Here is a 14655-nt window from a genome sequence, read left to right on the forward strand (position 1 = left end):
TAGTCCTCAACTTACGACCACAACTGAGCCCAACATTTCTGTGGTTAAGTGAGACATTTGTTAACATTTTGCTCCATTTTGTGACTTTTCTTGCCACAGTTGTTAAGTGAATCGCTGCAGTTGATAAGTTAGTAACCCAGTTGTTAAGTGAATCTAGCTTCCCCATCGACTTTGCTTGGGAGAAGATCGCAAAAGGGGATCACCTCACTTTGGGACACAGCAACGGTCATAAATATGAACCAGTTGCCCAGCATCTGCATTTTGATCACATGATCATGGGGATGCTGCAAAGGGCGTAACTGTGAAAGACGGTCGTAAGTCGCATTGCCCGGTGCCGTTGTAACTTTGAATGGTCACTAAATGAACCGTTGTAAGTCGAGGACTACCTGTATTTGTCAGTTTGAACTACACTTTCCCAGCAATAAATTCAAGGCATCTCCATTTTCTAGTTTTTCACTGAAACATACCGGGATGTGGGTAAGAGAGCGGTAGACATCAAGTCATCAGCAGGAATGATGTTTCCACATGGACTACCGCTGGGGACAGGCCCAGGCCGCACCACAGACACCTTCACTTTTTCCCATTTTCCTGGAAACTGAAAGAAGAGGGGAACAAATGGCATTGCCCATGGTGTAACGTGACGAAAACCATATAGTGGCATTTTTCAACCTTGGCAGCTTTAAGATGGCTGGACTTTAACTCCCAGAATCCTTCAGCCAGCAATGCAGCCTGAGGAATTCTGGGAATTGAAGTCCATACATCTTAAAATGGTCACGGTTGAGAAACACTGCCAGGTAGCAGTCCGGACAAGAATAAGGGACAGATAGTAAGGTGAAAACTGTTCAGACTTATATATGAATGAGAAGACTGTGTGCGCCCATGTTTTGAGGGCTTTAAATGGAATTAAGACAAAAGGAATGGGAGCATGAAGAAATTTAAAGCGGGGTAGGACAAGGGAGGATTTTCCACAGGCAACACCAGCAAAGATGACTGGTTTTCCCCTTTCGCTTTCCACAAACAATTTTAGACCAACACAACTTTCTTCCTGGGGCAGATTTGCAGAAATCTTTCCAAACCTCATATTATTAAACAAAAAAGGGAAGACTTGGCTTGAATTCCTTGCTCAGAGGTGGAGGAAATAAACTGAGAAATGAAATCCGTTGATCCTGTGAGGCAGGGGTGTCAAACTCGATTTTATTGAGGGTCGCATCAGGGTTGTGTTTGACCTTGTGGGCCGGGTAGGCATGGCCACGGTGGGCGTGGCCAGCTCAATGTCACTCATGTTGGGAGCACCTGTGGTGGCCCGGGCAGGGCTGGGGGGTGGGATCCTCCTGCAGCCCTCTGCCAGCAAAAACAGAGCTCTGTTTTCGCTGGCAGAGGGACCGCAGGTCGGTCCTCTGCTATTTCCAGGATGATCCTGAGGGCCAGATCTAAGCACCCCGTGGGCCAGGGGTGAAATCCAGGAGGTTCTGACAGATTCTGGAGAACCAGTAGTGGAAATTTTGAGTAGTTCGGAGAACCGGCAAATACCATCTCTAGCTGGCCCCAGAATCGGGAGGGAATGGAGATTTTGCAGTTTCCTTCCCCTGCCACGCCCACCAAGCCACGCCCACAGAACCCATAGTAAAAAAAAATGAACTTCACCACTGCCGTGGGCCTGATACGGCCCACAAGCCTTGAGTTTGACACCCCTGCTATAAGGATCATTGAGGATCTGCTAGCCAAACATGACTTATAACCTGACAAAAAATTAGAGGCAATTGAGGATACAGTTTCTGGAATCAGTTCCTCCCTGACAATGACATGAGTTGTTAAGAGTATTGTTTTGGTGATTGCCAATTAAAAAGAAAAAAGAAAACGGGCTCTGTACTTAACAGGGATCTTCAGGGCAGCGGACACATTTTTTCCTGGCATGAGGACCAAGTGATGCAATGGCCTCCAGATGTTTTATTTTTGTACAGCAGGTTGCTGTGAAGTAACAAAATCAAAGGAAATAGTCTGGGAAGTGGAGGCCTCACAGCAGGTAGAGAAGGTGAAAGAATACAGTGGATAGAGAAATGTTTCTCAAACTTGACAACTTTAAGATCCATGGACTTCAATTCCCAGCATGCTGGCTGGGAGTTGAAATCCATACAAAAGTTGCCAAGGTTGAAAAAGACTGCAGTAGAAGCTCAAAATTCGTGAATGCTGCAGATGAAACCTAGCAGCAAACCGAAACAACCGTGCCAATTTAACTTTACATTCATGAAATTGAAATTCACCATTTTAGATAGTTAGTGACAATGAAAATTTAGGGAATTCTGTTAAAGTAAGGTAATTTAGGACCTCAATTAGCAATCATAAGTAGAGGCACCATGTATCCAGACCAATTTTTTAAAAAATTTTCTTGCAGCCGTTAAACAAATCACGTGGCCATTAAGTGAAAAGAATGATTGTTAAGTGAACCACATTTTTTTCCAAATGGGTGGGGTTTTTTTGCCAGAAAACGGAAAGGTTGCACCTTACAGTCTTGTCACTAACATGCTTTTATTACGCTGATGCCTTCATCTTATAAATCCCTAATCACTTTATTAGAGGTTTGACTTCTGATGAGTAGAGTACATCATACGTTTTAAATCAGGGGTGCGAAACTCAAGATCTGTGGGCCGGATCCAGCCCGTCGGGTCCTTAGATTTGGCCCATGGGGCTGGTCTGGAAACAGCAAGGGACCGGCCCACAATGCCTCTGCCATCGAAAACAGAGCTCGGGAGGGCCACTGGCAGAGTGCTTAGCCCACCACAGGCGCCCCCAACACAAGTGAGTCGAGCTGGCCACACACACCCTGGCCATGCCCTCCCCCAGCCCCCCTGAGGTCAAACACAACCCTGGTTCGGCCCTCAATGAAATCGAGTCTGACACCCGTTTTAAATTGTGAAGGGCAGAATTAATAAAAATGTTGTGTTCCCAAAGGATGTATTTCAGAGGTGGTATTCAGCAGGTTCTGACCAGTTCTGGAGAACCGGTAGCGGAAATTTTGAGTAGTTTGGAGAACCGGGAAATACCACCTCTGGCTGGCCCCGCCCCCATCTATTCTCTGCCTCCCGAGTCTCAGCTGATCGGGAGGAAATGGGGATTTTGCAGTAGCCTTCCCCTGCCACGCCTACCAAGCCACGCCCACCAAGCCGTATGGCACCCACCAAGCCACACCCTCCAAGCCATATGGCACCCACCAAGCCACGCCCTCCAAGCCATATGACACCCACCAAGCCACGCCCACAGAACCGGTAGTACAAAAATTTGAATCCCACCACTGTTGTATTTCAATGGCAAAGGAGAAGCAGCAGCCAAGCGACAAGTGGAAAGTCAAAGGGGTCTTACCTGAGGTTCATAGCGCAGCAGGATATCATACTCCATAGAAAATGGCACATTGTTGATACGGAATTCTACCACGCTGCCTTCCAGCACCCGAGCGAAGCCCAGCCCGGTCCATGTGACTGGACGGCCAGGTAGGGACACTCTCTGTATAACTTCAGCTCCCTGCCAACAGAAAGAATGGTAAGCAGTTAACGTTTCCTCAGAAAGACATCTCTACAGGTAGTCCTCGACTTGCAGCAGTTCATTTAGTGACTCTTCGAAGTTATAGTGGCATTGAAAAAAGTGATGTATGACCGGTTTTTACAACTTAAAACCACGGAAGCATGTTCAAGGTCACATGATCCAAGTTCAGATGATTGGCAACCGACTCATATTTATGACGGTTGCAGATGTGATCACCTTTTGCAACCTTCTGACAAACAAAGTCAATGGAGGAAGCCAGACTCGGTTAACAACCGTTTTCCTAACATGACAACTGAACTGATTCACTTAACAACTGAGACCAAAAAAGTCTTAAATTGGGGCAAAATTAACTTAATCATCTTGCTTAGCAACAGAACTTTCGTGCTCAATTGTGGTCATGAGCCGAGGACTACCTGTAATGTTACCAAACTTATCAATTCATAATTATTTAGCGGACTCAGAAAACTTCCACTTTACCTACCCCTGCATATAAAACATAATTTTCCAGTCCTGAAATTGTTCCCAAAGAAGCTCATAATAAAATAGGATGAGAAAAAAAATTAAAAAGCAATAAGTACAATTAGAATTAGCTGCAACACAGCAGATTCTACATCTGTACAATACAGAACATGCTGCATTTCAATGCTTGTGGATGGAAAATAGCAATAAAATGAAATAGGAAAAAGTCTCCCCAGAGATTCTTGCTAAGGTCATATGGCTCTTGCAGCTTTGGTTAGCACAATCGCAAGGAAAAGACATGACTGCTTTAAGAGGCTGCAAAAAAAAATCAGGGGTGAAATTCAGCAGGTTCTGACAAGTTCTGGAGAACTGGTAGCGGAAATTTTGAGTAGTTCGGAGAAGCAGCAAATGCCACCTCTGGCTGGCCCCAGAGTGGGGAGGGAATGGAGATTTTGCAGTATCTTTCCTCTGCCACGCCCACCAAGCCACACCCATAGAAGTAAAAAAAAAAAAGAATTTTACCACTGGAAAAAATGCTATGTTGATGTGCCCGAGCATTCCAAAGCCCCTTTTGGAGAATGATTCCAAAGCCTTCTCCCTAATATTTGCTTGCTTTTCTTTTCTTTTCTTTTCTTTTCTTTTCTTTTCTTTTCTTTCTTTCTTTTTAAACCATCTCTTCAAAACTGCTATATGTATCTCCAGGGTTAAAACTCCACTAAGTGTTGTAGCCCAGCAGGGGCCGGCTGAGCTGTTGGTGGACTCTGACAGCTCAGACCATTATGGGACTGCTCTGGAGGATGAGGAAGACTCTGGAGGGTGTTTGGAGTCAGAGCAGGAACTAGAGAGGCCTGTTGGCCACCAGGTGGCATCTGAGTCAGGGAGTAGTGAGGAGGAACAGAGGGAGGTTGTCCCTGATGTGCGTATGCATAGAATTGATAGGAGAAAGGAACAGCTGTGGAGAAGACGTCATAGAAGGAAGTAAGGACAGCTGGTTAAGGGTGTGGCCCCTCCCAAAGGTTTATAAGTTGAGCGACGGGAGGGGAATCTTTGCATGAAACAACAGTCCATTATATGAGCCGTTGAGAAAGCATCCTGTAAGTTTTATCTTGGGTTCTTGAAGATAACTTTCTAGGCTCCTAGCCAAGGGTGGCTTTATCTATGTAATTCGTCGTGGCAGACAGCCAAGCCTATGTCTGCATATTCATTGGAATCATGGGACAGAACAGTAAAGGTTAAAAAGTTGTGCTTCTTAGCAGTTAGTCTCTACTAGGCTTCCCCTTTGCTGCTTAGAACAAAACCTCTGTGTGTGTGTGTGAACAGAGTTTGGCATTTGGGGTTGTGCCTAGGATTTGATTTATAAATGTGGATGCGAGTAAATTTGGCAACAGGTAAAGACTGACAGCCTCCTCTCCCCGCAATCAGAACTAAATCCTTACCCTGCTTCTTGTCCTCCCTGGGTCATTTAGCAATGAAATATACAATGACCTGCTTTTTTTGCCTCTGCCCTGTGGCTAGCCTGAGGCCACACACGAAATTACTCCCAGGTAATTCTTTGCCATTCCTCACCTGGTGGAGACGGGCTTCTTCTGCTTCATAGGTATAGTGATCCAACACGATGCGATAATAACCAGTCTGAACTTGATTACACTGCCGGCCCACCATATGGCTACGGCAGCGACACTGTCCTGTTTCTCTGGCACATCTGTAAAAAGAAAAGGAAGCAGGTTCAAAATAAGCAAATCGTTCTCCCAGGTTTGGGGTCCTTGATGCTCTCTGAACTTGGTTGTTTCCTTGAGACGTTTCTTTACTAGGTAACATCATTAGTGTTGACCTTGTTGTTAAACTCTGCTTAGGAATCCACGTGGCAGCACTGCCGCATGGAGCACTCAAACCTAACCAACATCTACATGCCATTCAAAAGAGACAATCAAAAAGCCAAAAAAGGAAACAATACCACAATTAAGAAACAACTTGGCAAATAAGCTAACAGTAAACAACTGCCTAATCAAGGAACCGCCAAGAACACGCCCACCAATGCTGAAAAGACATTGTATACAAAAATAAGAGCAAACCCCACTCCCTTCCAGCACTGATGATATTACCTAGTTTGGTAATGAAATGTCTGCAAGGAAAATAACCAAGTGTAGGAAGTTAAAACCCACCCCTCTCCTACAAAAATGAAATATCCTGGGAAATATTAAAAAGACAGAATATTATATTTCCCTGGGTGTGAAAAGAGAGAAACATGTTTTTAAAGACAAAGTAGCTCCCTGCAGCTTCCTGCCCCCACCTTTGTCAATGAGCCATTAAAGCCTGAGCTAGTCTACTCTACATAACAAAGGTAGGATTAGCCTTCTACAAAAACTCACCACAAGGCACCTGGGGAAATTACATCAGCCAGCAAGGCACCCAAACTTGGACTGAGTTGCCCTCGCATGGCCCCATGGAAGTCTGACAACTAATCGGAATATCAAGATCAAGATCAAAGGCCAGAGAGGGCATAAAACCAGAAACGTTCAGCATCTCAGCCTCTTTTCCTCTTCACCCAGCATCTGGAAGCATGTGATTCCCCCTTTTCTGTTCAGGAACTCAAGCCATGTGGTCCTGTCCACCATTAAACCATCTTTCCAAGCAGCCTCCATGTTTCCAGTGTCTTTTTCCCCACTTGGAACTGAGCCCAGAAGGACATTTCTTCCAAGACATGTTCAGAGAGCACCAAGGACCCCTCAAATCAAGATAGGGACGACTACTCTAGTTTCTGTGTATAAAACATATTGGGGAGAACTTTATTCATCTGAGATGGGAAGTAGTGGGGACATGGATGCAACATAGGCAAAGATGCAGTTCAACCCTGAGCTATAAATATTCCCTTCCTTCAATTGAGTGAGAACGGGACTATCCGCCTTGTCCCCAGGGTTAAAACTGGCTTTGGTCTTCTGGAGGTTTACTAAAGTTAAATAGGTTCAGGCTTAGTCAGTGCTTCTATGGGGGACCTCGGCATCTGTCTCAGGTGCAGACATCTTATTCTGAATTATATGGAAGAAAGATGGGGTAAATAAGAACAGAGTTCTCTCTCCTTTGTGTTGTGGCCCACCAGCAGCCAGCAGAGCTGGCAGCAGATTCAGACAATGAGGAGGTTGGGGAGGAACATGGGCCAGTCCTGGAGTCTGGGGAAGGCTTTGATGAGGGCTCTGTGTCAGAGGCAGAGATGGGGGTCAGCGCTGTAAGCCAGTTATCGGCAGCCTTCAGAGTCAGACATCAGTGAGGCAGTCGAACAGCTGGAGCCTGTTCCCAGTGTGCGCATGGGCAGAGTTGCCAGACGAAGGGAACAGCTAAAGAACAGGGATCGACTTGGGAGTAAGGCCCCAGGTGGATGATGAATGGCCCCTCCCAGAGGAAATAAAAGAGGAGCAAAAGGGGAGTGGAGTTTGCAGGAGACAATTAGTTCACTTAATTGGTTCCTGACTCTCTGAGATTCCTTGCCAAGTTTTGCAGATATCGGCCTGTCAGCTCTCCAAGACAGATAAGGTCTGTGACCGTAAATCCTCCCTTGAAAGACTTTGCTGGATGTGAATGAGCAGAATTCACAGTCAATTAATAAAAGGGTTTTTTTGTTGGGACAAGGAATTTGCTTCACGCTCTTGGGAAGCCTCGGTCAGAGCACTTCGCCTTTCCTCCCACAGTAATCTGATTCTTCGCCATCCCACCTCATTTTTTCTCATCCCGGATATTGCATGGATATTACTGCACCCATTTTCCCCCCTGCACCCAGCTTCTCCACCTTTGCACACAGAACTGTAGCCATAGTTCCTTACTGGTTGTCGTAGGCGCCCCCTACATCGCAATCACAAGGACGGCAGCCATACAGATCAAGACTCAAAGCCCAGTGTTCTGGCTGGAAAGCAACATAGGGTTCGTTAGTTCAAGAGAAACACAATGCCCAAATGACAAGTGGTAGTTAACTGTCTAGTACTTACCAGGCACTGGTTACAGCTGCGCCCAGAAACCAAGCGCTTGCAGAAGCAATCGCCTGTGATAGCATCACACTGGGGGCCCTCTTGCACTGTGCCTCGGGGGTCACACTGGCAGCCTGTTAAGTCAAACATGGCAAGCTCACCCCAGTCTCAAGAATTTCCCGGTTTATCGAACCATAATGAATGTGTATTTCCCCACTGAAGAACCGTGGTGGCACAGTGGTTAGAATGCAATATTGCAGGCTAACCCTGCTCGTTGCCAGGAGTTCGATCCCGACCGGCTGAAGGTGGGACTCAATCTTCCATCCTGCCAAGTTCGGTAAAATGAGGACAACAATGGTTGGGGGGGGGGAGGGGGGCAATAGGCTGACTCTGTCAACCGCTTAAAGATCAGAGTTCCCCAATATTTCTGGCTTTGCATGTCGATGGGGAGGGGAGAGAGGTGCCGGGAGGCATGTGCACACTTAAATGGAATGCGCACATGCTTGCCTGTTGCTCACACAAGTGAGGATGCAAATGCGCGTGCATGCGCTTGCTGGCCGTTTCCGTGGCCCAGTTGCAAACCCCACATGGCCCACCCTTGGGCCACGGCTGGAAAGCACTATGAAGCGCTATAGAAGCCTAAGTGCTATTGCTATTCCCAGATTTTAGAGGACGGTCACTGAAGCCCTACAGCATTTCTTTTATCTTTTTTGGTTTGGCTTTGCGAGGCAAGCTGACGTTTTAGCCAGTAAGCTTTAGGGCCAGAGTTTCCAATGTATCCTTCATTTTATTCCTTATGCTACCCTGGAATGGAATGGAATGAAATAACAGAGTTGGAAGGGACCTTGGAGGTCTTCTAGTCCAACCCCCTGCTCGGGCAGGAAACCCTATGCCATTTCAGACAAATGGTTGTCCAATCTCTTCTAAAAAAACTTCCAGGGTTAGAGAATTCACAACTTCTGGAGGCAAGCTGTACCACTGATCAATTGTTCTAACTGTCAGGAAATTCCTCCTTAGTTCTAAGTTGCTTCTCTCCTTGATTAGTTTCCACCCATTGCTTCTTGTCCTGCCCTCGGGTGCTTTGAAGAATAGCTTGACTCCCTCTTCTTTGTGTCAACCCCTGAGAAGTATCACTTTAAGAGAACCCATCCCAAGAGGCCAGCTGGGGTTAGAATCACGTGGGCTTCCCTAGTGGAAAACCCCATCTAAGCCCAGGGAAACCCTTCAAGGAGGAAGGTACCTACGCTGGCATCCTTGTGGGTTTTCTGCACTCAGTCCGGAGAATCCCGATTTGCATCTGTCACAGCGGGCTCCCTCCACGTGCTCCTTGCACCGACACTGTCCGGCTATCAGCCCCAGCATTGGATCATCGTGTGTGTCACACACTCCGCCGTCTAACGTCCCGTCGGGGTCACAGTCACAGGCTACGTGGCAGAAGAGGAGGGAATAATGGAGCTGCAGTGAAGAGAACACTGGCCACAAATTCAGAGTCTAAAGAAAGAATTTCCCACAGTCACATCATCACCACTGCCGGCTTCCAATAAGTCAAGTCAGTGAGGGAACCAGCCCCCATGATGTTGTGCTTAATGACTGCACGTGATTCCTTAACGACCACAACCTGAACTACCATGGTACACTGAAGATCGCATTTAATTTCATTGTACAAGGTATAATGGCAATAAAGTCAACTAAAGTAAAAAAGACCAGCAAGGAACAATTAACGCACTAATGGTTTCAGATCCAAAGCAAAAAGAAAACAACAACACCCTATCTTTTTTTTTTGTGGATTATCACTGGCTAATAATGTTGCTTATAGAAAAGGTGAGATACTACAAGTGGTCCTCAGCTTACGACCAGTTGCTTAGTGACTATTTCGAGTTATGGTAGACCTCTCCACAGGGCTACCTGCGGCCTGGATTTGAAATTCTGTCGGCCACCCATAGTCCCACGATCACTTTTTGAGTGCCAAGGAACCAGTCCACACTTATGGCTATTTGCAGTGCCTGACACTGACATGGTTGCTCTTTTATGATTATTATTTTTGGGCTGGAAACCAGCATTTACTTCTAACCGTGTTTCCCCGAAAATATGACCGACTCAGAAAGTAAGTCCTAGCTTGATTTTTACATGCGTGCCCAATATAAGCCCTAGCCAAAATAAGCCCTAATTAAAACCCCGCCCGCTCCAGGGTGCACAGGTAAAAATTAAGCTAGGGTGGGTGTTCTGACCCCCCTCCATGCCTGTGAATAAACCAGAACACAGGATTGGCTGTTTGCCACTATTTAATTATTGAGATAACGAATCCTTTGGCTGAGGGCCCAGACAACTCACGTTCAATAGATTAACCCTGCAGCAACCAAGATAATTCAAATGAAGCAACGCAGATAGTCCAAACGAACAGACACGGCTAGAATACACAGATAGATTTTTGTAACTACTAATTTGAACGGTTGTTTCCTGCAAATGTCCCCTCCCAACGCCTCACTTATAATCTCTCTTGGGGGGGGGGGGGAATCCACAACCACCTGTGCTTAATCATCTTCTATGAGTCTGCCTACGGAGTTCCTGCTTCCGTTTCTCAGCCCTTCTCAATCTAGCATCAGGGACAAACTGCCTTTGATCCTCCCCACTGCTCCATGCCTCAGGCGCCTCCTGGTGGCCAACCAGGCTCTCTGGTCCCTGCTCTGAGTCTGAACCCTGCACAGGGTCCTCCACATCGTCCAGGGCAGACTCATATGGTTCTTCGCTATCCAAGTCCATCAGCAGCTTAACTGGATCCTGCTGGGCCACAACAGGTAGGGATGGGGTGTGTTTGGTGCTGCCCTACTACTTCGGATAGTTGCAGCCAGGCCTCGCACACCTCGCCGCATTTCTTCTGCAGCCAGCAAAGCTTTGCTGAAGGCCTGTGTAGCTGATAACAGCGCTCAATCCAGAGCTCTGTTATCGGTTGCAGAGGCCTTCAGGAAAGTCTTGCTGGACTTCCTGGACAAAGTTCTGACAGCGGAAAAGAGGCTGGGGCTGACACACACAAGTGAGGTGAGTCAGTGGACAACATCCCCCCCCCCCTAAATAAGACCTGGTACCATTTTGGTGGCAAAACTGTAAGGCAGGGTCTTATTTTGGGGGAAACACGGTGGTTTCCAGCAAAAAATGCCCATTGCAGATAATGGATTTGCTTAACAATCATGGAGCTCACCTAACAACAGTGGCGCTTCACTTAATGACTGCTGTAAAAAAAGGTTGTAAAATCGGACATGGTCACCTGGTGACTCAATGACTGGCATGACTTACGACTGTCATTTTGGGCTGAATTATGGTCCTAAGTCGAGGGCTACCTGTAGTTTACCTTTCCTACTTCAACCTTGAGTGGAAACACTGCCCTTTTAAGTTCCCAGCATTGAGCGGAACCATTGTGCTAAGCCAGCGTTTTTCAACCTGGGCGACTTTAAGATGTGTGGACATGTTTTAAAGTTGCCAAGGCTGAAAGGCACAAGGCTGAATTCTCCACTCTGCTATCTCAGCAATGAAGAAACAGGCAGCCTAACCTGTAGATCAGGGGTAGTCAACCTTTTTGTACCTACCACCCACTTTTGTAACTCTGTTAGTAGTAAAATTGCCTAACTGCCCACCGGTTCTACAGTGATGGTGATTTATAAAGTAGGAAGTAACTTGACTTTATAAAATGTACACAGCAGAGTTACAGCAAACCCCCACACCGCCCACCGTGAAAGCTGGAACGCCCACTAGTGGGCGGTAGGGACCAGGCTGACTACCACTATTGTAGATGGATGTGGAGAACTCAATGCTCACTGAATGCACAAAGAACACGTTGGTTCCAGAGCCTCCAATGTAGCTTTTGCTGATTGTCGCTTTGTGCTTCTGTTGATCAGTAGGGTTCTGTCTATACCAGTGACATTTTCTGGACCGAGTGGCCAAAGCACACGCCCCAACCCCCAAAATGCAATGCATGTGCAGGCCCCACGCATGCACTCCCCCGCATGCAAGTGTGACCCCTTGCATGTGCCCCACCCCGTGCGGCCTCGCGCATGCCCCTTGTCCCCCCCCCCGGCATGCATGACAGAGACCCAAAGACCAGCTGGCTGGTGGGAGGTGTGCACACAGGTGCGGCAGAGCTGAGTTGATGCGACAGCTTGCATACCTGCAGAGAAGGTGCTGTGTGCCACCTCTGGCACGCATGCCAGAGGTTCGCCATCAGGGGTCTATACGTTCAGGGAAACATGGCAAAGCTGCACTAGTAGTAGGGGCACTAAGACACTCTGTGGCTGTGAGAAGGGGAACACAACCAGCCATTCCCAAGGAGGATATTTTCGTCTTGTTCCAATGCTCCAGTCAGAAGGTATTTCTCAGTCCTCAGAAAGACCACTGAAGTCAATTACTGAACAATCAAAGCGTAATTTTCCATTGATTTCTGCTCCATGACAAGATGGAAGCATTGTGGTTAGCGCTGGGGAGAAATGGCTTTTCAAAATTCTCCACCTTTTTAGGGGAGAAATAAAGCAGTAGGATACTTTAATTTTATCCGAAGGAAGGAGAAATTCTCCTCAGGAATTTTTCTCAGCAGTGACCGAAATTCTGCTCCTAAAATACCCCATGAAGGGAATTCCCTATGTTCTCCTTAGGGATTTCATTGAAGCCTGGGAAGCCAGAAGGCTGCTGTCCCTAGTTAGATGACTGAATAAAAAGAGAGTAATTATGTATATCTCCTTACTTACTTTTCAACTAAGAACAGGTAATCCTTGCTTAAACACCAGTTGTTTATCAAGCGTTCAAAGCAGGGGAGAAATGCTACGACGATCAGCTATGACGGGCGATTTATATCAGCTAGAATCGTCAGATTTCCTGCTTTCTAGCTAATCTAAATCACGTGGCACGGTGGATTCCCCCCCCCCCCCGGTTGTTCTACTTAACTTTGCAAACTCAGAAGGTTTCAAAATGTTCCTTTTTTAGCGCTGCATGAGCGCATCTCAGGTCCACATGTGAGCGCGCTCGGTAGCAGACTCACCGAACCGGTAGCAGACTTCAGAAGATTACACCGCTGGTTCAAAGTTACGATGGACACTCTCAAAACCTATGTGCAATCTGGTTCCAGAGTTCCGATGGCTGCACGCCTCCCCGCAGCCACATACTGTATTTTCCGGAGTATAAGATGCATCTTTTTCCTCCCAAAAAAAGAGGGTGAAAATCTGGGTGCGTCTTATACACTGAATACAGAATTTCTGACCTCCCAAAACCCTGCCCACTTCACAAAAATGGACGTGCAGAGGGTTTGGGAGGCCTGCAAAGTCCTCCAGGGTGCTGGAGAGGGCAAAAATGAGCAAAAAACGGGCTGTTTTTGGCTCGTTTTTGACCCCCCGCCAGGAGCACTCTACAAGCCTCCCAAAGCCTATGCATGTCCTTTTTTTAGGGCAAAAACCGGGCTGGTTTTTGCCCCCCTCCCCCAGAGCACTTTTTATTTTTTGGCAAAAAAAAAGGTCTGTTTTTAAGAAAAACGGGCCATTTTTTGCTCATTTTTGCTCCACCCCCCAGGAGCACTTTGCAGGCCTCTCAAACTCTCTGCATGTCCTGTTTTTCACAAAAAATGAGGCATGCAGAGGGTTTGGGAGGTCTGCAGAGGGCAAAAACTTTTCTTTTTAATTTACCTCTTCAAAATCTTGGTGCGTTTTATACCCCAGTGTGTCTTATACTCTGAAAAATACGGCATTTCATGTGTCTCCCCTTAGAGTTGGAAGGGACCTTGGAGGTCTTCTAGTCTAACCCCCTGCCTAGGCAGGAAACCCTATACCGTTTCAGACAGATGGCTATCCAACATCTTCTTAAAGTGTTGGGGCATTCACAACTTCTGGAAGCAAGCTGTCCCACTGATTAATTGTTCTAACTGTCAGGAAATTTCTCCTCAGTTCTAAGTTGCTTCTCTCCTTGATTAATTTCCACCCATTGCTTCTTGTTCTACCCTCAGGTGCCTTGGAGAATAGCTTGACTCCCTCTTCTTTGTGGGAACCCCTGAGATATTGGAACACTGCTATCATGTCTCCCCTAGTCCTTCTTTCTATTAAACTAAACATACCCAGTTCCTGCAACCATTCTTCATATGTTTTAGTCTCCAGTTCCCTAATCATCTTTGTTGCTCTTCTCTGCACTCTTTCTAGAGTCTCCTAATCTTTAGGATTTAATTTTCAACAGAGGTTCAAAGGGAATATAGGACCTAGAAATATCAGGGGTTAGATGCCTACACATAGGTAATCTTCAACTTATGGCTAAAATTGAGTCTGACATTTTTTTTGCTAAGCGAGACGTTAAATGAGTTTTGACCCATTTTGCAACCTTTCTTGCACATTAAGGGGATGAGTGCAGTCGTTAAGTGAGTAACACAGCTGTTAAGTGAATCTGGCTTCCTTTGTTTCTCAGAGGGTAGCAGAAAGCGATCATGTGACCCTGGGACACTGCAGCCATCATAAGTACCTGTCAGTCGCCAAGTGTCTGAATTCTGATCCCATTACTATTGGAATGCAACGACTCGTACGTTTGAAAAATGGTATAAATCACTTTTTTTTCAGAGCCGTTGTAACTTCAGACGGTCCAACTTCAGATAGTCACTAAATGAATGGTTGTAAGTTGAGAGAAAATCCCTCTCGCCTTGCAGATTCTCAGACCCTGAGAGTCCATTTTCCTCTGCCCGCCCTCA

General features: G+C 46.5%; 1 protein-coding gene across 3 annotated transcripts in view; it reads right to left on the reverse strand.

Moving 5' to 3' along the window:
- The window catches only part of LAMB2 (laminin subunit beta 2), an 82290-nt gene that overhangs the window by 37330 nt on the left and 30305 nt on the right, over nt 1-14655 (reverse strand). For all 3 annotated transcript variants that reach the window (XR_014173835.1, XM_081935904.1, XM_081935905.1), the window contains exons 10-15: nt 9197-9376; nt 7974-8086; nt 7812-7891; nt 5563-5698; nt 3358-3516; nt 468-595 (exon numbers count right to left, since the gene is read on the reverse strand). Coding sequence is in view for 2 of the 3 variants with exons in the window: in XM_081935904.1 (XP_081792030.1) it covers nt 468-595; nt 3358-3516; nt 5563-5698; nt 7812-7891; nt 7974-8086; nt 9197-9376 (796 nt within the window). In the remaining variant the exon portion in view is untranslated. The remainder of the gene's footprint in view (nt 1-467; nt 596-3357; nt 3517-5562; nt 5699-7811; nt 7892-7973; nt 8087-9196; nt 9377-14655) is intronic.

This window comes from Natrix helvetica (genome assembly GCF_964273705.1).
Source record: "Natrix helvetica genome assembly, chromosome: 1".
In the NCBI taxonomy this organism is placed as follows: Eukaryota; Metazoa; Chordata; class Lepidosauria; order Squamata; family Natricidae; genus Natrix; species Natrix helvetica.